The 24,957-nt window shown below is 39.0% G+C and overlaps 1 protein-coding gene across 2 annotated transcripts in view; it reads left to right on the top strand.

Moving 5' to 3' along the window:
• Positions 1–24,957, top strand: part of LOC138746518 (actin-related protein 2/3 complex subunit 1A-B) — a 50,423-nt gene that overhangs the window by 15,502 nt on the left and 9,964 nt on the right. The window contains exons 2-6 of one of the 2 annotated variants that reach the window (XM_069904752.1): positions 6,096–6,257; positions 9,596–9,695; positions 12,191–12,295; positions 21,244–21,466; positions 24,789–24,896. In XM_069904752.1, the coding sequence (XP_069760853.1) occupies positions 9,632–9,695; positions 12,191–12,295; positions 21,244–21,466; positions 24,789–24,896 (500 nt within the window). In that variant the 5' untranslated portion in view covers positions 6,096–6,257; positions 9,596–9,631. The remainder of the gene's footprint in view (positions 1–6,095; positions 6,258–9,595; positions 9,696–12,190; positions 12,296–21,243; positions 21,467–24,788; positions 24,897–24,957) is intronic. The other variant, XM_069904751.1, reaches the window with a different exon arrangement.

Below are 24,957 nucleotides of genomic sequence, written 5' to 3'. Positions count from 1 at the left end.
GTAGGAAAATAATTTGAGTATTTTCATTTCTTTTGTTTTCAAATTCATGTCCTTGTTTTATATGTTTATTATATCAGTGATATTTATCTTTGCCATGTTGCTGTAAATTATGGGTTGAGAAATACTGACCTCCAGAATTACAAGGCCATTGTGCTTGGTCCAATAGCTCAATGCAGTACTGAATGAGTGTGGTTTTAACAGAGGTGCAAGAGTTCAAGGGTGATTAAACCAAGAAATAAACCTTTTTATTTGGAGAGCAAGCAAAAAATTGCTGTGGCCTTGTTAGAAAAGTAGAAAATTCATCATTGTAGTTTAAATACAGCTACAAATAATCCCTTTGACAAGGTCTTGCATTGTAGGAATGTCTGGAAAGTTAGATTCCAAGGTGAGATAACAAATTAGATACAGAGTTGGCTTGGGTGATTATGTAGTTAATATAGTTAGTAAATTTGCAGAGGACCCTAAATTAGTGCTATATTGGACAGTAAAGAAGATTATTTAAGTTTACAAGCCTTGTAAGATGCTGCACTTGGTAGGTTAAACAAGAGTAGAACTTGCATCGTGAATGGTAGGCCCCTGGAGAACATCATTGAACAACAGACTTGGGATACTAGTATGTAATACCATGAAAATGGCAATCCAGGTATTCAGGCTGGTGAAGAAAGTGTTTGGTTGCTGAGTAGATTATGTTACAGTTGTACAAAATGTTGGAACCTCATTTGCAATACAGCATTATGCGCAATTTGATCAACCAGCTGAGGGAAAGGTATCTTCAAGCTGGAATAGATGCAGAAAAGATTAATGAGAGCGTTGCTGGGACTGATTATCTTGAATTATATAGTCATAGCATTTTTAACCAGGTTATGAAAATTTAAAACTATAGAGCAGTGGTTTTCAAACTGCTCCCCCGAAACTCACATTCCACCTTAAGTAATCCCTATGGCATAAGTGCTCTGTGATTAGTAAACGATTGCTTAAGGTGGTATGCGAGTGGAAAGAAAAAGTTTGAAAACCACTGTTTTATTTGTACCTAATTGGCACGTTATGTACACAGTTTCATAACTCCAAAGGAAATGGGCCAATGACAGTTTTTCTCAAGAAAAATATTGCAGCAACAATTGGGTCTAGAGCAGTGGTTCTCAACTTCCCTTCCCACTCACATACTACGTTAAATTATCCCTTACTAATCACAGATTACCGATAGCATAGGGATTACTTAAAGGTGAAACGTGAGTTTTGGAGGGGGGAGTTTGAAAACCACTTCTAAAGAGCATAGATTTAAGGATCAAGGGGAAAGATTCAAAATAGACCTGAGGGTCACCTGGGTGCATGGAACAAGCTGCCAGAAGAACTGATGGCAGCAGCATCAACTGTAATGTTCAAAAGACATTTGGAAATATACATGGATAGGAGGAGGAGGGGAAATTTAGGCAAGTGAGACTAGTTTGAATGGCATGGTCAAGTTGGCCTGTTTCCATGCTGTAGATCTCTATGACATGATTAAAACTCAATTCTTTTTATCCTTGTTTGTATGATTTTGGAGTTTGCAAACAAGCTTCTGTATTTACCATGTAAACCAATAAAAATCACTTTGAGATGCCTGGCCTGCTTAGATTTGTATCTGCTCCAGGCAGAGATCAGCTGCAATTAACTTAACCGTGCTGTCTCAACCAACACGAGCATCACGTGTGACATTTAGTCTCTCTTATTCAACTCCCACTTTGCTGCCTTGAACTTTTTTTGATTTATACTTTTACCTTGTTGTCATAAAAAGTTATTGAATTAATGTTCAGAGATGAACAACTAGAGAATAGAAGTAATATTTCAGGAAGAATATTGCAATATAATATGCATTTTGGGTAGAAGATTGATTCTTTTTTTTCTTGTAATGTAATATCAAGATGCTGGTGTGCTCTTTCCAGGCTCTCATCTCTTTAATTGGTGTGGGAAATTTTCGTACTTCCTCTCCTTTGATTTTGAAAGAAACCATCCAGTGCAATTATAGATTTTTTTCCTACTATGCATGTACGCTGCTTGTTGAGAGCTGTTCACACTACTCAAAACCTGGCTGATGGTATAAGAATGAAATAAGAGCTTAGTATTATTGCTGAGGATTAAAATATTGTAGTCATATTTTTCTCTCCAGTTATTTATATTGCAGTACTAAATGACATTATGGACATCCGAAGTGTATTAGACTCTAGAAAATTCCAAATATTTGTTATATTAATAGCCCCTTTCACACACATCCCATTAAATTGGCCATTCAGTGTCCTGGGATAGGAATGGGGTTTGGCTTTTCACACTTGACCATTCCTAACTGTGACACCGAATGCTTTCACACTTGTAAGGAGCCAGTTAGGACTGATCTACCTTTTACTGGTGACATCATGACAAGTGATGGTGGACCTGCTGTAAATACTGATCAATGTATTATGATCTTGTATTTGAGCAAAATTAATCATGCCTAATTGTAATATAATTAAGCTTTATATATGGCACAGTATGAGCCCTTCTGTCCCTGTTGTTGTTTGCCGACCTATATAAACCTTTATGAGCGACTGTGGGAAAGTGCTAGCAATAAACAGCAATAGTGGACAATTTTTTAAGCAGTGTGGGAAAGTTGGTAGCACTTTAGTGCACAATTTGTACAGCGTGGGAAAGATGGTAACACTATCGCGTACAATTTGTACAGCGTGGGAAAGGTGGTAACACTATCGCGTACAATTTGTACAGCGTGGGAAAGGTGGTAACACTATCGCGTACAATTTGTACAGCGTGGGAAAGGTGGTAACACTATCGCGTACAATTTGTACAGCGTGGGAAAGGTGGTAACACTATCGCGTACAATTTGTACAGCGTGGGAAAGGTGGTAACACTATCGCGTACAATTTGTACAGCGTGGGAAAGGTGGTAACACTATCGCGTACAATTTGTACAGCGTGGGAAAGGTGGTAACACTATCGCGTACAATTTGTACAGCGTGGGAAAGGTGGTAACACTATCGCGTACAATTTGTACAGCGTGGGAAAGGTGGTAACACTATCGCGTACAATTTGTACAGCGTGGGAAAGGTGGTAACACTATCGCGTACAATTTGTACAGCGTGGGAAAGGTGGTAACACTATCGCGTACAATTTGTACAGCGTGGGAAAGGTGGTAACACTATCGCGTACAATTTGTACAGCGTGGGAAAGGTGGTAACACTATCGCGTACAATTTGTACAGCGTGGGAAAGGTGGTAACACTATCGCGTACAATTTGTACAGTGTGGGAAAGATGGTAACACTATCGTATACAATTTGTACAGCGTGGGAAAGGTGGTAACACTATCGCGTTCAATTTGTACAGTGTGGGAAAGATGGTAACACTATCGTGTACAATTTGTACAGCGTGGGAAAGAAGGTAACACTATCGCGTACAATTTGTACAGCGTGGGAAAGATGATAACACTATCGCGTACAATTTGTACAGCGTGGGAAAGATGGTAACACTATCGCGTACAATTTGTACAGCGTGGGAAAGATGGTAACACTATCGCGTACAATTTGTACAGCGTGGGAAAGGTGGTAACACTATCGCGTACAATTTGTACAGCGTGGGAAAGGTGGTAACACTATCGCGTACAATTTGTACAGCGTGGGAAAGGTGGTAACACTATCGCGTACAATTTGTACAGCGTGGGAAAGGTGGTAACACTATCGCGTACAATTTGTACAGCGTGGGAAAGGTGGTAACACTATCGCGTACAATTTGTACAGTGTGGGAAAGATGGTAACACTATCGTATACAATTTGTACAGCGTGGGAAAGGTGGTAACACTATCGCGTACAATTTGTACGGCGTGGGAAAGGTGGTAACACTATCGCGTACAATTTGTACGGCGTGGGAAAGGTGGTAACACTATCGCGTACAATTTGTACGGCGTGGGAAAGGTGGTAACACTATCGCGTACAATTTGTACAGCGTGGGAAAGATGGTAACACTATCGCGTACAATTTGTACAGCGTGGGAAAAATGGTAACACTATCATGGTCAATTTATAAATACCTTGGGTGAAAAGTGATGAGGGATCTTCCCTCCCAGAATGACGTGCGGCAGAGAAAGGGATGTATGCACGGCTGCTTGCACTGAGCATTCATGAAGGGGTAGCTATAGCACTACCAAGCTGTTTTTGCTATTTATTTCCCCAACCCCCTCCCATTGTGACTTTCCCATGGCAAAGTTTATACCCTCATTTTAATCTAGTCTTGCTTCACGTTCCTGTACTCGTGCAAAAACTTGGGTTATTTCAATCCCACAATGCAATTGCCCATTTCACACTTGCCTGATTGCAACGCTGGCATCTGCAGATGCTGGGGATTGTACTGGGGTCAAGGCCGTCAATCCCTGGTGTGGGACGACATCATCTAATGCTGGTGTTGAGTTGATTTTGCTTTCACACTAGACACTTTTAAAAGCCAATTGGCTGTTAATTCCTGGGACCACTTGCAAGTGTGAAAGGGGCTAGAGCTTCCTGGTAAACAATTTTGCTATTTCTTGATGCTTTCAACTGAAAAATCAAAAAAAAGTACAAAAAGTTACTTGTCTTATAGCAATATTTAAATCCTGTTACATGCACATTCTTGTCAGCATGAGCATTATAATAATTGCTGACTGTAGTTCAACTTGAGATGGTATCATTAGTACCATTTTCTAAGTGGCAAAGCTAACTTCCATTGAAGCTCCTCAGCTCTTGACTGCAATTGGTGTAACGTGTTTCACTCCAGCCTAAGTCTTCTTGAGGATGGCATTAAAGGATGTGTTACAGGCGGTTAACATCAGAGGATGAGCAAATTACAAAGTACAATAGTATTTCTCATTTCATGGTTTTTACATGGGGTTCAGCAATGCCTCTTGTAATCCACCATACAACAAATATAAACCAATGTTATTAGAGTTGAGCTTTTGTTGTGAAGAACACAAAATAAATACTCGTAATTAAACAATGTATTTGCTCAAAAGTACATTGAATTTTTGGTATGAAACACTGCAGTGTCTTGAAACAAATTAAAATTATTGAATAATTCAACAGTTCGAATAATGCAAATCATTAACTTTGAATTATATGGTTTTGAGCATGTGAATCATGGTGATCTGGTAGGCGGTTTATCAGGAATAAACCTAATGATTACTTCAGTTTTACTGATGTTAACTTGCGCCCACACCTCCCTTGCCACGGTTTGGGGCCCTAAGCAGGCCTTTCAAGTGAAGCAACACTTCATTTGTATATTCGCAGGAGTGATTTACTGTATCCACTGCTCCCTTTGTGGCCTTCTCTACATTGGAAAGACTGGGTGCAGAATGGTAGATCACTTCACTGAGCACCTTCGCTCTGTCCCCCATCAGTGACAGGGACCTCCCAGTTTCCAACCATTTCAGTTCTGCGTCCCACTCCCATATTTACATGTCTGTCCATGGTCTCATGTACTATCCCACCAAGCCCACCCATAAATTGGAGGAACAACACCTGATATTCCATCTGGGCACTCTCCAGCTGAATGGCATTAATACCGACTTTTCTGGTTTCTGCTAACTTACTCTCCTTTCTCCCTTGCCTGACTTCCTTTCCCTCAGCTCTCCAACCCTTTTCCTCGCTATTCACCCAGCTATCCCTCCTCCCCCTGCTTGCTGCTGTGCTCTCTCCCTTCTCCGCCTATTACCTCCTACCTTTGGGACCATGCTCCTCCCCCCCCCCCCCACCTCTTCTTCCCCCTTACCTTTTTATTCAGTCACCTGCTGGCATTTTTCCATACCTTGATGAAGGGCTCAAGCCCAAAAGATCAGTTATGTATTTTTATCTTTGCAATATAAAGTATGTGGTTTGACCTGCTGAGTTTCTCCAGCATTGTGTTTTTACTTCATCCACAGTGTCTGCAGACTTTCGTGTTTTACTTTTGCATTGAAATATTGTTAGATCATCTGGAAATAAATATTAAAGTTTTCTCCTTGAATATATCAGTTGTTGTTTTGGCAAAAAATAATTTCTTGAAATGCTAGGTTGTATATTCTGCTGGCTGGTAAAACGATACTTTTTTTTTGCTTGCTTTAATTAGCATTTTAGACACCATTTCAAATGAGCTTGACTGCGAAATTCTCAAAGTGCCAATACTGAAATTCCGTTTGCATAACCATATTTACAAGAGACACAGTAAACCTGCCACACGAAAGCAGCTGTATGAGCCTCGCCTTTTCATTATTACATGCTTGTTAATGAGGCAAATCGAAAGCTATGCAATTTGTCATTATTTCCATTTTATTAATCCTCTGTTCCTGATTTGAACCTTTTTCCCATCAATTTTGATTGAATTTCGTTATTGGTTAATGACATCTTGAATAATTTCACTGAAAATTTTGTAACATCGGCTTTTCAGCAAATAGTGGAGCTGTTGACAAATCCATAGATCCCCAAATATAGTTTCATACCTTTGTTGTGTGTTTTTTGGTTATTGTGTGTAAATATAATTAGTTGAGTGTTAAGTGTTCAAAGTTGGGGTTGGGGGAGAAGGGGATAAAAAGAAACACTTAAACTCCATGAGAAGATTGTATGGAATTAACAAATACAAAATGTAAATGATATTGTTTATAATGATATTGACAATTGTTGGAGTTTGAGTGGAAAATTATAAATAAAATATTCAAAAAGTATTGTTTTACGAATACTTGACTGAAACTTGCTCTTTAACCTTCATTCTCTGAGTATGTTTTTAATCTTGCTGCTAATATACAAATGTGGCAACTCACCGTCAGTAACTTGACAACCCATTTACACCTTAGCTGTAATCGAGGCGGTAGGTTGTTGTCCAAAATGCATATTGGATCACACAGGAGCTGATGATGAGTTTTGTGAACAATGTCTTCCTTTGCTAAAGGTTGCTCTTGGGTATGGGAAATAATCCTTTTTAGGGTCTTCTCATGGACCTTTATTCTTGGGAATGGAAGTAGATCAACAGAAGACCTTTTTGTGGATGTTTATTTGCGGCCCATTCTTGCGTATTCTTCAGTGAATGGATTAACAGTGACTTGATCTTAACCTCTAAATGTCTGCATACTGCATTTCAGTGACTGAAGTTAGTAATCTTGATACTTGAGTGCAAATGTAGAGGTTGAACAATTTCCCATTCACTTTGTAGATGAACTCTTCTGCAATGGGACCCAATATTGTAACAAAAAAAAATCGAGAATGATGACACAATATACCCCAGTTTGTATAGAAATTAAATTTTTGTTGTAATTGCTTTGCATGTCTTTGTGTGGCAGGTACAGAATGAATATCTGAGGTAGCCTTAACCCTGCTACTAGGTTCATGGTGTACTGCACAACAATGATTGCTGCACTCCTGTACATTTCAGTAGGTAACCAAAAGCACCAGAGAGGTACACCTGACAATATTGCTGCAAAATCCTTGAAATCCATTGACCAGGATAAATAACCAATGTCAAGCTTTTGAGAGTCTTTGATGACGTACAGAATCTCCTCAAAGAACAGCTGCAGCTGAACCTTCTATGTGATTGTATCAATATGGAGGCTCGAGGACAGCTCCGCAGAGATTATGACACCCAGGCATTTGAAATTCTTGATTTCCGCTGCTGACCCCGCAATTAAGACTGGTTTGTGTTATCCTGATTTCCTCCTCAAGTCCTCGATCATCCCCTTGGTTTTGCTAATGTTGAGTGGGAGGTTGTTGGTGTGTCTCCACTCAACTTGCTGATCTAACTGCCTCCTGTATGTGTCCTCATTGCAGTCTGTAATTCTGCCAACAACTGTGGTGTCATTGGCAAACTTGTACTTAGCATTGGAATTGTGCCTGGGCCCCGCAGTTGTGGGTGTAGAGTGAGTAGAGCAGTGAGCTAAGCAAGCATCCTGTGGTGCGTCTGTGTTAATCGTCAGTGAGGAGGAGGCGTTGTTTCCAATACATTACTGACTGTGGTCTTCTGATGAGCAAGTCAAGGAGCCAAGGTTTATAGCTTGTTAACCAGCACTGAGAGAATAATGGTGTTGAAGGCATATCACCAAGACCATCAACCATCTACTATTCACCTATAACTCGATACAGATGGCCTCATTAGACACCGTGAAGTGGAAGCGAAACACCTTCAACCCTGAGGGGGGGTCATACTCTTTTTTTTTAAATACTTTATTTAAAATTTAAAACCATGATACATAAAATTAATAAACAATGCAAAATATAAAATATTAATAAGTATACATGGCATATAACCAAAAACCCCTCTAACCTCTCTTACTCAAAAAACCCTCCCCCTTTGTATACCCCTTACCTGAAACCACCCCTAAATTTCCTCCTAACTACCCCTTCTTTAAAAAAAGAAAAGAGAAGAAAGGAGATTTAAACTATAATAACATGGATAAATATCATGGATTGAGGCATTTCACCACAGCAAGGCAGGAGTATTCAAAATTTTAAATCCATATAATTCAAATAAGGGCTCCAAAATTTCCGATAGAAAAAATAATGATCTCGTAAATTATACGTTATTTTTTCCAAGGTCTTGATTCTGTATGCCATTGAAGTAAATTCAACTCTATATATTATTTTTCCAAGTAATCGCAATACATTTTCTCACAACTGCTAATGGTTATCTCAAAAATGCTATTTGAAATTTATTTAATCTTAATTCCAAACAAATCTTTTTAATATTACTTAACAAAAATATTGATGGATCCATTGGGAATTTAACTTTAAAAATATTTTGTAAAAGTTCCTTAAACAGCATCTAAAAAATTTTCATCTTTTCACAAGATCATGTTGAATGTAAAAATTTTGCTTTTTCTTTCTGGCATCTAAAACATAATCCTACTCCTTTTTGAAAGGAAAAATCAGAGTTGATCTGTTTGAGGTAACAGGGATACATTTTGATGAGGAGTGCAGATAGAGTTGGCACAATTCTACTAGATCTTTTCCATCTTATTTGCAAATTGTTGGAATTGATTGATCAAGGATATATTCAAGAAAAATTAAGATTTGATCTTTTGAATCTTTAAACTGAATAGGTGTTTGTAAATGGTTGCTCTGGAATAGAGTACTGATAGCTCTGACTTCTGAACACTCACCTTTAAAAGCAGCAATCAAAACTCAAATCGTGTCTGTCATCTCTCTTAGGCTAGCATTCCTAAACAATTCCTCTTGCTCACTTAAGAGACACACTGAGAGGAAACAGTAGATCTGCTGCTTGATATTTCAAGCTTGGAATAAAAAAAGTTTCTGACCATACTAAATTATCACAGAATACCTTAATACCAATGAGGAATTTTTGAAGCATGGCCACATTGTATTGGATTATTCCCCGAGTATTTCAAGAGAGAATCTTAAGGTCAAAGATTAGCTCTACAAAAAAAAAATCACAACCTGTGCTAATGTGCAGACAAGGGTAACACTAAGATATTGTGTCACATGAAAAGTTTAATAACTGTTGTTCACCTATTTTGACTAAACTATCAGTCGTGAATTGGTTGTTGAAAATAATTGTAATGCTTTAATTGTTTAATGTTTGAATAAATATGTTGAAAACACTGAAATGTTATTTCACTTTATAAGGTTCAGTGAAGATCGTAAAGAAGTTTTGAAAGTAGAATGTCTCGCCATCAATTCTTGGTTGAGCCAATTACATGTCATGCCTGGAATCAAGATCGTACACGTAAGTTGCAATGCTCATTCATTGGTAAGCATGGTCAGTGTTTTGTGAAAAATGAAAGGCTTGATTTGCAAATTTTGTTTTTATTTAGTGTTGCTTGTTTCAAGGGCAGAGGTAATGGTATGATTTGGTATTCATTGTAGAATATCAGATTATGTGGCAGAACAGTAAATCTAAAAATGTTGCCATAAGTGATACAATATGTTGTAGCTTTGTCAAGATCCATACAGTCAATAGGTTATTTGAGCCTATTCATTTGATAGACCCACTCTTTAAAGGTGCTCCACTTAATATGAGAAGTTATTCACTCGCCTCTATTTGCTTTGGGAGTGGCTAATGACTTATGAGATAATCACATATTAAGGATATTTTTACTGCTCAAGAATGTGTCTAAGTTGCCTAGAATACTTTGTGGTTGTATTTGTATAAAATTACAAATTTCAAAGAATACCCAAATAATTAATGTTGTTCAAAGTAAAACTCATTTAATTTGGAAGGTTAAAATGCCTTGATGCTTGCTTGTTATAAAAAGGATCTGTGAAGTTTTTTTTTTGTCAAAAGGTGTAGCAATCTCAGGTGCATCTGTTAAATTGTTTTTTTAAAGACCAAGTGGTCATCTCCGATGAGAAAGCTATCTATTCACATAAGAGTCTTGGAGCGTGGAAACAGGCCATGCGTGACTGCTGAGCCATGTACCTTCTTACTTTTCCCTATTAGGCCCGTACCCTTCCAATCCCCTCCCATCTAAGTAGTTACCCAAATGTTTTTTAAAGAAGCTAACATACCTGCCTTCACTGGCTGCTTATGTCCACCACTCTCTGAGTGAAAAACTGTCCCCTCAATTCCTTTCAATTCCCACTCTACTCACCTTGTTATGCCCACTCATCTTGCATTTTCTTAGGAAATAGACTGTCATAATTCACCTTATCAATGCTCCTCATGATGTAATAGACCTCAATATCTCCTCTTAACCTCATACGCTCAAAGAAATCAGGCCTAGTTTTTCCAGTCTCTCTTACTAACTTCCCTAATCATGCCTAAACCTTTTCTGTACTCTTTCAAACTTTATAATATCCTTCCAAAAGCTAGGTGACCAAAACTGCTGGTTTTCGGATACTTCTGTTCACAGACATTTCTCAGAAACCGAGTTCTTACCAATCCTGCACATGTTGCTCAACCAGAAGTCGATGTGCAACAGCAATGGTTGAATTAAATTTGGTGGGAGAAGTTTGCAGAGGGTGGAAGATGAGAGGTGGTCAAGGAACCATTAATTCCCAGAGGAATGACATTTACAAGGAATTCAACAGCTGATGAGCTGAGGTTGGGTGGAGTAGAGTAATGCGGGAGCTGAGAAAATGGTACAGTAACGTCATGTTCATGTAATCTATCCAGCGTGACAGCAATGTTGCATGCAGTGCTGTTGCGAAGGAGAGAAATAATGGAATTATTAAGTAGTGAATGGTGGTTTTAGTATTCCCAATGCTTAATTTAAAAATGTTGGAGTTGGTGGCAGTTTGAAAGAATTGAGGAGTGTCAAAAATAGATCCAAGATTCAACAAGCCCCTTTATCCTTTGCATTGAAGAAATAAGAAGCATGACCCATGTAAATTTTGTATGAACTACTTTGGAAATTAGTCTTTGGATAACAGAAATATACAAGCATAGAATTTCACCTTGTCTGTCACTATTATGTTACCTGGAACAAAGATCCAATTGCAGTTGGATTATAAAAAAAAAATAGTTTATTTGTAGGTGATGCCATTGCAGAATTGAAATAACATTGATTGATACATTCATTTTCAAATTAACAATATTTTCCCTTCAATTAAGTGCCAGGAATTCTTTGATGTCAGTACCACCAGAAACATATTACCTTCCCATTTATTTTATTTACTTTTCCTAAAACTGCATTGTGAAAATTAACTGCCAAATTTTCTTTTCAACTTGATTCATTTTAGGACTTTTGAAATATTTGATTTTTTTATATAAATGTGCTGGTCTGTCATTGGTTCTATCTTCTATCTGTACATAAGGTATCTAGACTGTTCATATAAAACTTCAGATCAAATTCTGTTGCACTCCTTGGTGTCTGAGATGTTATGCTGTATAAAGTTTCCAATTCTGCCACCAGCTATTCTGTACATTGACCATCTGCTTCCCTTCCATATCTTCATTGTAAACCAGATAACACAAAATTCAAATAATAGGATGCATGTTATTTGTTTAGGGGATTTGAGGTTTGTAAGTGAGTATCAGAAATGTTATTGGATTAGTTTATTAGGCTGTAGATTTTAATTTTACAATAAAACCCCTGGTATCTGTTACCTATAGGGATTGGCAGATGCGGGATAAGCAAGTTTTCAGATTGTTTGAGACTGTTGTATGAATGATGAACTAACTGCAAGGCTTGCCAATTTTAAACATCCTTTTTTTTTACCCATTTACATCACTGATTTGTATATTGTGAATTTTCACAATTTTTTTTCTGATTTCTACAGAGATAGCACTTAGTCCCAATAACCACGAGGTTCATATTTATAAGAAAAGTGGAAATCAGTGGATCAAGAATCATGAACTGAAAGAACATAATGGTCGAATAACAGGTACAAAAGCATCTCCAGTAATGTTAGAGCTAAATATTTATACTTGAAATTCATTTGGAATTGGGATTGGATTACATTGACGTCTGCCTTCTCGACCTGTGGTGAATCTGCCAATTTAATCAACTTTTACATACTTAAACCTCTCTCTCATTTCTGGATGTCTCAGTCTTCATCTGAGGAGTCAAACTATCCACAACTCTCAAAGTTGCCTGGGCTGCACCTCCTCCCACCCTATCTCTTTCAAGGAAGCCATCCCTTTCTGAGTTTCTCTGATTCTGTCGCAAATATTCTGGAGATGAGGCTTTCCACTCCCAGGCATCCAAAATATTCTCTTTCAAGAAACATGCCTCCTGCCCCTTCCTCCTCACCCGCCCCTGAACTATGCTGATAAGCCCTCACCCACTTCTCCAGTTCCCATACTTCTCACCCAGCCTCCCTGCCACCCCCCCCCCCCCCCCCATAGATGGAGTTCCTTTGGTCCTTGTCCTTCACCTCACTAGCCTCTGCATCTAGCAGTCAACTCTTCATTTCCCTCCATTTGCTGTAGATTCCTGCATCTGCAGTTTCTAGTAACCATAGATTATGATAATTTGCCATACAATTTGCTTTCAATCTTCTTACCTGTCTCTAACACCTTCAAATGATTAGAAATGGTGGAAAATAATTTGAAGATATTTTTTGTTTGGGGTGGCATGTTTAGCGAAGCAGTTAGAACAACACAATTGCAGTGCCAATGTCCTGAGTTAGAATCTGGTGCTGTTTTTAAGGAGTTTGCACATTCTCCCTGTGTTTTCTCCAGTTGCCTCCCATCCTTCAAAAACATGAGAACTGTAGGTTAATTGGTGCATTTGAGGGGCACGAGCTCTTGAGCTGTAAGGGCCTGTTATTATGCTGTGTGTCTAAATTTAAAAAATCAAGTATGATCACTAACAGATGCAAAGAAATTGAGGTTATTGGTCAAAAATTTATTTTGTATATGCGCTTGCAATGAAATAATTCAAATGAGTCATACTGCCTAATCATTTGTTAATAAGATAAACCTTCATATTGATTGACAAAGTGTGCCTGCAAAGAATGTATCTTTTGTAGATTATAAAGGATGCTGTTGTTGCATTCCTGGCTAATGCTACTGTGCAGTGTTTCCCTCTCTGTTTCAGAAGCATTGTTTTGGGATCAACGATGTTTTGGCTCCACTCATTTCTGACAAGTGGAGGATGATTATACGTGAACTATTTTAATAAGGACCAATTATTGTAAACTTGCTTCCATGTTGTATGCACAGAATGAAGTGATAAAGAAAAGAAGATTCAAAATGATGTTCTGTTGCATAGTCATATAAAGGATGTTCAGCAAAAACAACTTGTTCAAGCTCTTTTCTTTCTCCTCGCTTATTTCCTTTCCCTAGCTGCATCCCAAGTCTTTGTTGTCTTCCAACTCTCACCTTCTCAGGTAGTTCCTGCCTCTTGCTTTCCTTCTTAATTTGCCACCCAACCTCAATCTTCAGATACCAGTTATTAACCTCTCCAAAAGTGAGGATACTCACTAAATGCAAAGCCTTTCCTGACCGGAGACATGATGTCCACAGACTAAGACTTAATTCAGGAAGCTCTTTTTTTTTCACCCAAGGGGGAAAAAAAGCAAGACAATTTCTACTGATTCATCAATGGTGTACCAAGGTGGCAGACTGTGTTTTCATGACCTCAGAATAGATTGGAGTGTTCTCGTACATGATTTCCCAGGGATGGATGGAGGTTAATTTTGTGGGAATGGTATTTATCTCATTTAGCAGCTATCCAGTCGCTGAAGAGCATGTGAAAGAATAGGACCTATCCAGTGGGAAAGTGTGTATGGAACCAGAGGAAATAGCAGAGGAGCTTAATGAATACTTCAGTATTCACTTTGGTGATTGTAGTGATGACTTGCAGCAGACAGGAAAGGTTGAGCACGTAGATATTGAGAGAGAACGTGCTGGAGCTTTTAAAAAGCATTGTTGGATAATTCGCCAGGACCGGATGAGATGTAACCCAGGCTACTGTGGGAGGAAAGGGAGGAGATTGCTGAACCTCTGGCTATGATATTTGAATCATCGATGGGGATGGGAGAGGTGCCGGAGGATTGGAGGGTTGCGAATATTGTTCCTTTATTCAGGAAAGGGAGTAGAGATAGCCCAGGAAATTATAGACCAGTGAGTTTTAATTCAGTGATTGGTAAGTTGATGGAGAAGATCCTGAGAGGCAGAATTTATGAATATTTGGTGAGGTATAATGATTAGGAATAGTCAACATGGCTTTGTCAAGGGTAGGCCGTGGCTTATAAACCTGATTGAATTTTTTGAGGACGTGACTAAACACATTGATGAAGGAAGAGCAATAGATGTAGTGTATATAGATTTCAGCAAGGTATTTGATAAGGTACCCCATGTAAAGCTTATTGAGAAAATAAGCATGGGATCCGAGGGGACGATGCTTTGGGGATCAAACGCTGGCTTTCTTCCCCATAGAAGCCAAAGACTGGTTGTAGGTGGGTCATGCTTGGAGGGCAGTGAACAGTGGTGTTCCTCGGGGACCTGTTCTGCTACCCTTACTCTGTGATTTTTATATATGACCTGAGTGAGGAAGTGAAAGGATGGGTTAGTATGTTTCCTGATGACACAAAGGTTGGCGGTGTTGTGGATAGTGTGGGGGGCTGTCAGAGGTTATAGTGGGACATTGATAGGATGCAAAACTGGGCTGAGAAGTGGCAGATAGAGTTCAACCCAAATAAGTGTGAAGTGGTTCATTTTGGTAGGTCAAATATGATGGCAGAATATAGTATTAATGGTAAGACCTTTGGCTGTATGGAGGATCAGAGGGATCTTGAGGTTTGAGTCCATAAGACACTCAAAGCAGCTGCGCAGGTTGATTCTATGGTTAAGAAGGCTTACAGTGTATTGGCCTTCATTAATCGTGGAATTGAATTTAGGAGCCAAGAGGTAATGTTGCAGCTATATAGGACCCTGGTCAGTCCCCACTTGGAGTACTGTGAGCCGTTCTGGTCACCTCACTACCGGAAGGATGTGGAAGCCATTGAAAGGGTGCAGAGGAGATTTACAAGGCTGTTGGCTGGTTTAGGGAGCAGGACCTATGAGTGAACTCGGCCTTTTCTCCTTGGAACGACAGAGGATGAGAGTTGACTCGATAGAGATGTTTAAGATGATGAGAGGCATTGATCGTGTAGATAGTCAGAGGCTTTTTTTTCCTTTTTAAAATATTTTTATTGACTTTAACATAATAATCCATACACAAATTATTAATATAGTGGAATATGATAACATATACAAAGCATATAATTAAAGTAAATGCACTGTGACAGAGTATTTGGAGGTGGTTTGGGAGGACCAATTTTAAATTTCATCCCTAATTGTTAAATGTGATTATTTGTTAGAATGATTATACATAAAAATCAGTTAAATAATATTTTAACAAACCTCATTATACCTTAATATGGTATCTTAAAAAAAAATCATTTAGGATTATCATAATTAAACCCATAAATCCATTTATCAAAAAGAAAAAATCCTCTAGCCCCTCCCTCTAATCAAGGTTACGCGAAAAATTCAAAGATGGATCAAGTTGTGACCTCCAGAAGATGGACGGATCAGCCCTTGAGCTCCCAAATCACCTAAAACTTCCAATTATGATAGTATTCTAGAAATGGGGCCTATACCTTTTCAAATGGAAGCTTTTTATCTTCAATTGACCTAATTTTCCTTAAGCATCATGTAGCTGCTGTGCATGAGTCGGTGAGAGTTCATCTTTCCATTTCATTAAAACTGCTCTCAACCTGCTAAAAGCTAAAACTTTCTCCTGAGGGTGCTGATAAAATTTTATCCGGTTGACGCGAAAAACCAAACAGGGCAATTAAAGGGCACAGATCTAATATCATAAAAATTGTTGATAAAGACTGAAAAATATTCTGCCAATATCTTCCTAATTTAGGGCATTCCCAAAACCTATGAGGCTTCAAAAAATTTACACTTTTCACAAAATGGATCAATATCCGCATAGAAATGGGATAACCTGTGTATTCTGTGTGCCACCTTAAATTGTAATAAACAGTGCCTTGCACAAAATGAAGAATCATTGATCAAAATAAGTGGAATACCAATCTTCATCTGAAAAAGTTATATTAAGGTCACGCTCCCAACTATTTTTAATCTTATCCATTGAAGCTAGTCTTAAATCCAATAAATCAAGATAAATATGTGATATCAATCAGGTGTGAACACATTGTAGATCAAAAAGTGTTTCAAGAATCTGTAATGCTAGGAAAAGCATTAAATTTAGACTGAACAAAATTCCTAACTTACAAATATCTATTTTAAAAAAATGTCTATTGGAGAGCTTAAATTTAACTGACACTTGTTCAAATGTCAGAGGCTTTTTACCAGGGCTGAAATGGTTCCCACGTAAGGTTTAAGATGCTGGGAGTAGATATAGAAGAGATATCATGGGTACATTTTTTACGCAGAGTGGTGGGTGTGTGGAATGGGCTGCCAGCAGCGGTGGTGAAGGTGGATATGTTAGGGTCTTTTAAAGAGACTTTTGGGTAGGTACATGGAGCTTAGAGGGCTATGGAAAAGCCTAGTGATTTCTAAGGTAGGATCATGTTCAGCACAACTTTGTGGGCCAAAGGGCCTGTATTGTGCAGTAGGTTTTCTATATTTCTGTTTCTAAATTTTGAAACCAAATCATTTAATCTTCAGACATGTGCTTTGCTCAGAGCCCTACCCAAGTGATCTTGTTCACACCAATCTACTAACACATGCACTTTCACTCACACTCGTCTGCCAGTCTCTTACTCCACTGAAGCTGCTTCTCCCTTCCATCCCCATGTTTGTTTCAAACATTGACCAAGATCTGGAGGCCAGGCAGCATCTGTGGAAAAATAAATGATTAATATTTAAGTTTAAAGATCTTTATCAGAATGGGATTGGATGGACAAAGGGAAGATTGCTGTGGTGGGGAGCGGTTTGTGAAGGATGACAAAATTTGTGGGTCGGGGGAAAACCCTGCCAATTTCAGCGACTTGAGGAAAAAATGCTTAGCAAATTATTGGAAAAGGGAGAATTTGATAACATGCACAGAAGGAAGATGAGGTCATAACCGGGCAGGAGGCCCAGAACTGGTTAGTGCAGTGGAGAATCGAAGAGGCAGGCAACTGAGTGGTTGGGCTGAATGCAGGTGCTCTGCAAATGTAGTTACCAAGTCTTTTTTGTTTCCTCAAATGTGAAGAAGATCATATTGTGAAAACTGAATGCAGTACACTGGGATGGGGAAGCGAAACACTTACTCGCTTCATCGGACTGTTCAGTTTCTTGAATGATGTAAGGGGAGGAAGTGAAAAGACAATGCTGCAGTTTAGACAGGGAGAGCCTGATGGGAACAGCTGAGTGGTCAAGAGAGACACAAAGGGAATGATTCATTTGAAATGCTGAACAGGGAGGGGTAGATGTACCTAGTGTTTCAATGGATGATCTATTAAACATGGGGATTGTTGGCTGAAGGTGAGCTGCAGAGGAACTCTGTTCTTGCTCTGTCCAGGAGAGAAGGAAGTGGGAGCGGAGATGCAAACAATAGATGAGATGTCATCAGGTCTGTTGTCCATTATTGCATTACTTAATTGTCACAATTACGTAATCAATTTGGCATAAGGAGAAGCCAAGGTTTAGAAAGTAGGAAGATGTTTTGGACTTTTTCACTTTCTTGGGTACCTCACACCACGATTGTGTGCAGGCTTTTGTATTGACAGTGCCCTCTGATTTCCACAATCTCTCAAAATTCCATTTAATATCTGCCAATTAATTACAGATTATACAATGCAATCAAAAAGCCATGTGTTGACTCTCAAAAAAAATCAGACTGTTCATAGAAGAAATCACTACCTCTGGACCATGAGATGTGTACAAATAAATGCAACTTCATAACTGTGTGCTTTGTGGTAACAGCTGCTGCCAGATTCTCTTGGATTTAGGGTCAGAAGGATCTCTTTTTAACTTCCTCATGATATTGCGATTGATTCAAGGATAGTTTTTTTTAAACATAACTGCCCAATCCATGAATACATTGTGATTTACTTTTGGTCATGTAATCGTTGCTTTACTAATGTGGTCAAGTTACTACTGTATCATTTTTGTACTCTTCCGTGGTCCAGTGAGCTTTTTGCCAAACAAAAGGCTATTTGTTTAAGAATTGAACTGAAATCTCAGTATCAGGGATTTTTTTTTTTAAACACCCCAAATTCTTTTAATTAAAATTGGCAAACTCAATTCATTTGATAATTTCCTTGTTCAAGAGTTACTTTCCTGTGCCTTTATGATGTATTTTTTTTTTAAAGAGAACTAACCTGCAATATATTGCATAAAATGTAAAAAATATATTATTAGTAATATACCTTTGAACTTTTGCTGCTTTCCAGTTTGTGTATCTGATATTTAATGCTATATTTTTTAAATTGTTTGTTTGGAGGCATTTAGGCTTGGAAGTAGACTGTATAAATTCTCACTATGTCCCAACAGGCTATTTTAAACTTGAAGAGAGTACCATTTTTGAAATCCTGATATAAATGTTTAATTCTGAATGTTGAAATTCAACAACCCTTATGACCATCGTCATAGAAGAGAAGATTAGTCCAGATCCCCTATATTTTGCCCTAAGGATGTCTTTGTCGTATAATTTCAGTCATCTGCACCACATGAGCATTGGTAGAACAATGTATTTTTATTACAAATAATAACAAACTCTTACCATCCTTCCTATTTTCTTGAAAGTGTTATTGGCATGCCTTTGGTTATATTTTGAGCACCATGTTAGTAATGAGGTCATTCATTTTTTTAAAAGCAAAAACTTAGTGATATGCAGCAAACATATTTGGTAGCAAGCTGTAATAACCATACTTTAAATTAGTAGCTTTCAAACTGCCACCCCCCCCCCCCAAACTCACATTCCACCTTAAGTAATCCCTATGCCATAAGTGCACTGTGATTGGCAAGGGATTGCTTAAGGTGGTGTGTGAGTGGTAAGGGAAGGTCGAGGACCATTGCTCGAGACCCAATTGCTACTGAAATATTTTGCTTGAGAAAATTTGTCAATGACCCGTTTCCTTTGGAGTTATGAAACCATGTACATAACGACTCAATTAGGAGTGATTAAAACAGTGGCCTTCAAACCTTTTTCTTCCCACTTACATACCACCTTAAGCAATCCCAATGCTATCGGTGCTCTGTGATTAATAAGGGATTGCTTAAGGTGGTATGCGAGTGGGAAGGAAAGGTTGAAAATCACTGCTCTAGACGCAATTGTTACTGAAATATTTTGCTTGAGAAAAATTGTCATTGACCCATTTCCTTTGGAACTATGAAACTTTGCACATAAAGACTCAATCAGTGGCGTTCAAATTTTTTCTTGCCACCCACATACTACGCTGTTTATGTCTGGTACCCCACGGATGGCAGTCTCTTCAATCTGAGGCGCCTGCAAACTCACACCAAGACACAAGAGCAACTTGTCCGTGAACTACAATTTGCAGACGATGCCGCTTTAGTTGCCCATTCAGAGCCAGCTCTCCAGCGCATGACGTCCTGTTTTGCGGAAACTGCCAAAATGTTTGGCCTGGAAGTCAGCCTGAAGAAAACTGAGGTCCTCCATCAGCCAGCTCCCCACCATGACTACCAGCCCCCCCACATCTCCATCGGGCACACAGAACTCAAAACGGTCAACCATACCTACCTCGGCTGCACCATTTCATCTGATGCAAGGATCGACAACGAGATAGATAACAGACTCGCCAAGGCAAATAGCGCCTTTGGAAGACTACACAAAAGAGTCTGGAAAAACAACCACCTGAAGAAACACACAAAGATCAGCGTGTACAGAGCCGTTGTCATACCCACGCTCCTGTTCGGCTCCGAATCATGGGTCCTCTACCAGCCTCACCTACGGCTCCTAGAACGCTTCCATCAGCGCTGTCTCTGCTCCATCTTCAGCGTTCATTGGAATGACTTCATCACCAACATCGAAGTACTCGAGGTGGCAGAGTCCGCAAGCATCGAATCCATGCTGCTGAAGACCCAACTGCGCTGGGTGGGTCACGTCTCCAGAATGGAGGACCATCGCCTTCCCAAGAACGTGTTCTATGGCGAGCTCTACATTGACCACCAAAGAAGAGGTACAAAGACTGCTTAAAGAAATCTCTTGGTGCCTGCCACATTGACTACCGCCAGTGGGCTGATCTCGCCTCCAACCGTGCATCTTGGCACCTCACAGTTCGGCGGGCAGCAACCTCCTTTGAAGAAGACCGCAGAGCTCACCTCACTGACAAAAGACAAAGGAGGAAAAACCCAACCCCAACCAACCAATTTTCCCTTGCAACCGCTCCAACCGTGCCTGCCTGTCCCACATCGGACTTGTCAGCCACCAACGAGCCTGCAGCAGATGTGGACGTACCCCTCCATAAATCTTCGTCCGCGAAGCCAAGCCAAAGAAGAAAGACTAATCACAGAGCACCTGTGGCATAGGGAATACTTAGTGGTGTGTGAGTGGGGGGAAAAAAAAAGGTGGAGAACCAATGGCTTAAGATGAAACGTGAGTTTGGGGGGTAGTTTGAAAACCACTGCTTTAAATCAAGCTTGGACAGATGTGACAGCTATGGTGGCTGGATATATTCCACCATTATAATTAGCAATGGTTTAGGTTGGTAAAAAGATAAACATTTGTAGATCTGACTATTATCTACAGAAACCAGAAACTGAGCTCTTTCTTAAAATGCTTATTGTTTTCTAAGGTCATTTGAAATCCAAGCAAACAATTATTTCTGTTTGGAATTGTTTGTTTACTCCAGCCTGCTGGGATATGTTCTTGATGCTGTGTTCATTAATGAATTTGCTCTAATATTTGCTACTGTTTATGCAGGCATTGACTGGGCTCCCCAGAGTGATCGCATTGTAACCTGTGGTGCTGACCGTAATGCTTACGTGTGGAGTCAGAAAGATGGTGTGTGGAAGCCAACGTTGGTGATTCTAAGAATTAACCGTGCTGCCACGTTTGTTAAATGGTCTCCTCAGGAAAATAAGTTTGCTGTAGGTAGTGGTGCCCGGCTGATATCAGTGTGCTACTTTGAAGGAGAAAATGATTGGTAAGTGAGTACTTAGTGAAGTTGAAAGGAAAACTACCATTGAGAACAACTTAAGGCAAGAGGTTTTTAGCCATTAGCACTATCTTATTATTGGCCAACTTGGTACTTTTGAGTATTTTTATTTTCTTATTGCATGCATATCTATAATATCCATAGGAACATTGCTTTTAATGTAAATTTGCATGAAATTTTTGATTAAGAATTCCATTAGGGGCACTTTAGAGATTCTTAGTCAGGCACGTGGATGGAGAAAAAGTAGAGGGTTTAGTACTTTTTTTTTGACCAATATATGCTTCAGCACAAGGGCCTGTATTATGCTTTTTTTTTTTAAATTTTATTTTTGGCCTGTATTATGCTTTAACGTTCTATGTTAAGAAAAATGCTTTGGTGCAGAAAAGTTTTTTTTTCCCAGTACATTTTATAACTCCCTGAACCTGGCATTTCCGATGTATAGACTGAATCCATGCCTTAACTTGGTGATTCACAGTATTAGACTGAAACAGCAATTTACTTTTAAATTTTGTTAGGTTTATCCAATAACACCGAAGGGAATTGCATTATGATCTTTTCCTTTGGTGACAGCAATTGGGAGCAAGCATTGGTAAGCATGTCGATCAAATTGAGGTCATCTTCTGCAAAAGTGAGGACATTTTAATGTTGAATGTATTTTTAGCTCCAAGGTTTTGATTCCCAATTTGTTCAGCTTGGTTTTTAACATCAGTCAATTCAAACCATTATATTTTAAGACACTTAAATAATATAGCTCCTGAACAATCTTTAAAATGTGGTTTTTTTAAATTCTTAATTTGAGTGAAAAATCTTGAAATTATAAAGACTTCTCTGAATGTGTGTGTGTTTTTTAAAAGAAAATGTATGATTGAGTTGATGATTTTCTTTCTCAGTTAATTGTTCTGATCCTTTCATATCATCTGAAAGTATTGATTAGCTAAGTTTATACATGGTAGGTGCCTTCCATTACTCAGCCTCCACTTCTCAAGTTAAATAGTGAGTTTCTCCATTGGGAGCCTTGGCCACAATTGTGGACATTTCCCTGAAAGCCAAATCAAAACCATTAAGCACTGTGGACAGTTGTGAAGTTCAGAGTCCTATTTGGAGTCTGTCCAGAGTCTGTTAACTCGTTGCATGCAAAGGATCAAATGTGGCTACCTAGTTTTTACAGTTCCTCTGTTCATTAACTTAAACAATTGAGTAACCAAAGGGATTCCAATGTAAATTTATCTGCGCTGTTAATTGTGCAAGAATCACGGGGAAGAACAAGAATAGAAAATGCACTGAATCTACTTTAAATACACACTCAATGTTTTCACATGCATGTGTTCAATTCCACAATAATTATTAAGTGCAGTATTTTGGATGGTCATAAAGGGAGAAAGGTTAAGAAACAATAGCAGTTAAATAAGATTAATAGATCAATTAATAACCCAGGCTGAAATGTGTTTGATATGATGTATGTTAAGTGTTTGTAGCCAAAATGCTAAAGAGATCAAAAACAAGAAAGAAATTCTTTGCTGTAGTAAATAATATGCAACATCAATTTAGGTTGGTCAGAAACCGAGAGGTAGCAAACTATGATAGGCGTAGCTTTATAATAAGATTCCTTATAATAGGAATCTTGTCTTGACAAACTCAAGCATCACCGGTGAAATCAAACACGTCCTTTAGTCTCAGCACAGCCTTTGGTTGATTGCAGAAAAAGGTATTTAAAGATCAAGACAGACAATTGCACAAAATTCGAGGTTAATCGGTAAAAGTGATCCTTGCAGCTTGGAATACAAGATATTTGGTTGCGTTCCTTAGATATCTCAAGGTAATGAAAAGTGAACTCGGCACTCTGCAAAATTCTCCAGATTCGTTGGAAAGACCTGTGTCTTCTGGCCAGCATCCCCTGCATTGAGACCCCTAAATATACCAGTCATCTATGTTGCACAAGCCACATTGATTGCATCTACAACACAAAATTTCTGAAAGTGAAGCATTTTTCCAAGCTCAGTTATATGAAGTGGTTACCAGACGGTCAGCGAAAAGGATTCAAGGATGCACTCAAAACCTCACTGAAGAAATGCAGCTTTCCCACTTACATCTGGCTATCTCTCGCCCTTGAATTTTTCAATAATTATGTGGAAGATCTGGGAATGGAATGAACTTGCACAAGTTTGAAATTCAGCACTTCATGGAATCTTGGGTTGTAATTGGAGAAAGAGTTTAGCAATAACTTGGTACCAATTTTTCAGTCAGAGTTCTATAAGATAGATGTAAGGGACATGGGAATGGAGGGAACATATCAGCTGAAAATTCATTTGCAACAGAAAATACGATAAAAGCAAACCAGTTAATTTTGTATTAGATTCATTATAGTAGAGTCGGTCAGTGATTTTTATAACAGGACAATGTTGAATGCATTTCCATTTCGCTGTTATTCTTTTTTTTTCTTTGGCTTGGCTTCGCGGACGAAGATTTATGGAGGGGGTAAAAAAGTCCACGTCAGCTGCAGGCTCGTTTGTGGCTGACCAGTCCGATGCGGGACAGGCAGACACGATTGCAGCGGTTGCAAGGGAAAATTGGTGGGTTGGGGTTGGGTGTTGGGTTTTTCCTCCTTTGCCTTTTGTCAGTGAGGTGGGCTCTGCGGTCTTCTTCAAAGGAGGCTGCTGCCCGCCAAACTGTGAGGCGCCAAGATGCACGGTTTGAGGCGTTATCAGCCCACTGGCGGTGGCCAATGTGGCAGGCACCAAGAGATTTCTTTAGGCAGTCCTTGTACCTTTTCTTTGGTGCACCTCTGTCACGGTGGCCAGTGGAGAGCTCGCCATATAATACGATCTTGGGAAGGCGATGGTCCTCCATTCTGGAGACGTGACCCATCCAGCGCAGCTGGATCTTCAGCAGCGTGGACTCAGCAGCTGTTATTGTACCGCTATCAAAAGTGCAGTAAATATACCAAGGGTCAATGATAAAGTTGTAATATGGAGAAATTAGAAAACGAACAAGTACAAAACATTCTCAAACATGTTAAGAGGAACCTAGATTCTTTTTAGTGCCTGGTGAACTTGAATTGGAATGTCTTCCACCATAAAAGTGAAGGTATATTAAAGTTAAATGTATGCAGTGATTTATTTGTAGATAAGGGCTCGAAACTGAGCCTATTTGTCTTGAAACAATGCACTTCAAAGTGGTGGCTGAAGCCATTTTTGAAGTAAGTGGCCAGAAGTTTAAAGATGGTAAACAACATTTAAATGAAATTCTTTATTTTAATGAAAGGATACATCTCTTGGGTTTTGGCATCATGAGCTGTATTTCTCCCTTCTAGGTGGGTGAGTAAACACATTAAGAAGCCAATTCGTTCTACTATCCTCAGCCTTGACTGGCATCCCAATAATGTCTTGCTGGCAGCAGGTTCTTGTGACTTTAAATGCAGGTAAGATCCACTGTAGTTTAAGATGGAGATTTCAAACTAAAGGTCAAGGATTCGTGTATGT

The sequence above is a fragment of the Narcine bancroftii genome, chromosome 12, assembly GCF_036971445.1.
Source record: "Narcine bancroftii isolate sNarBan1 chromosome 12, sNarBan1.hap1, whole genome shotgun sequence".
Taxonomy (NCBI): Eukaryota; Metazoa; Chordata; class Chondrichthyes; order Torpediniformes; family Narcinidae; genus Narcine; species Narcine bancroftii.
Note: the sequence above shows the minus strand (reverse complement) of the source record. Positions and strands in the feature narration are given on the sequence as shown.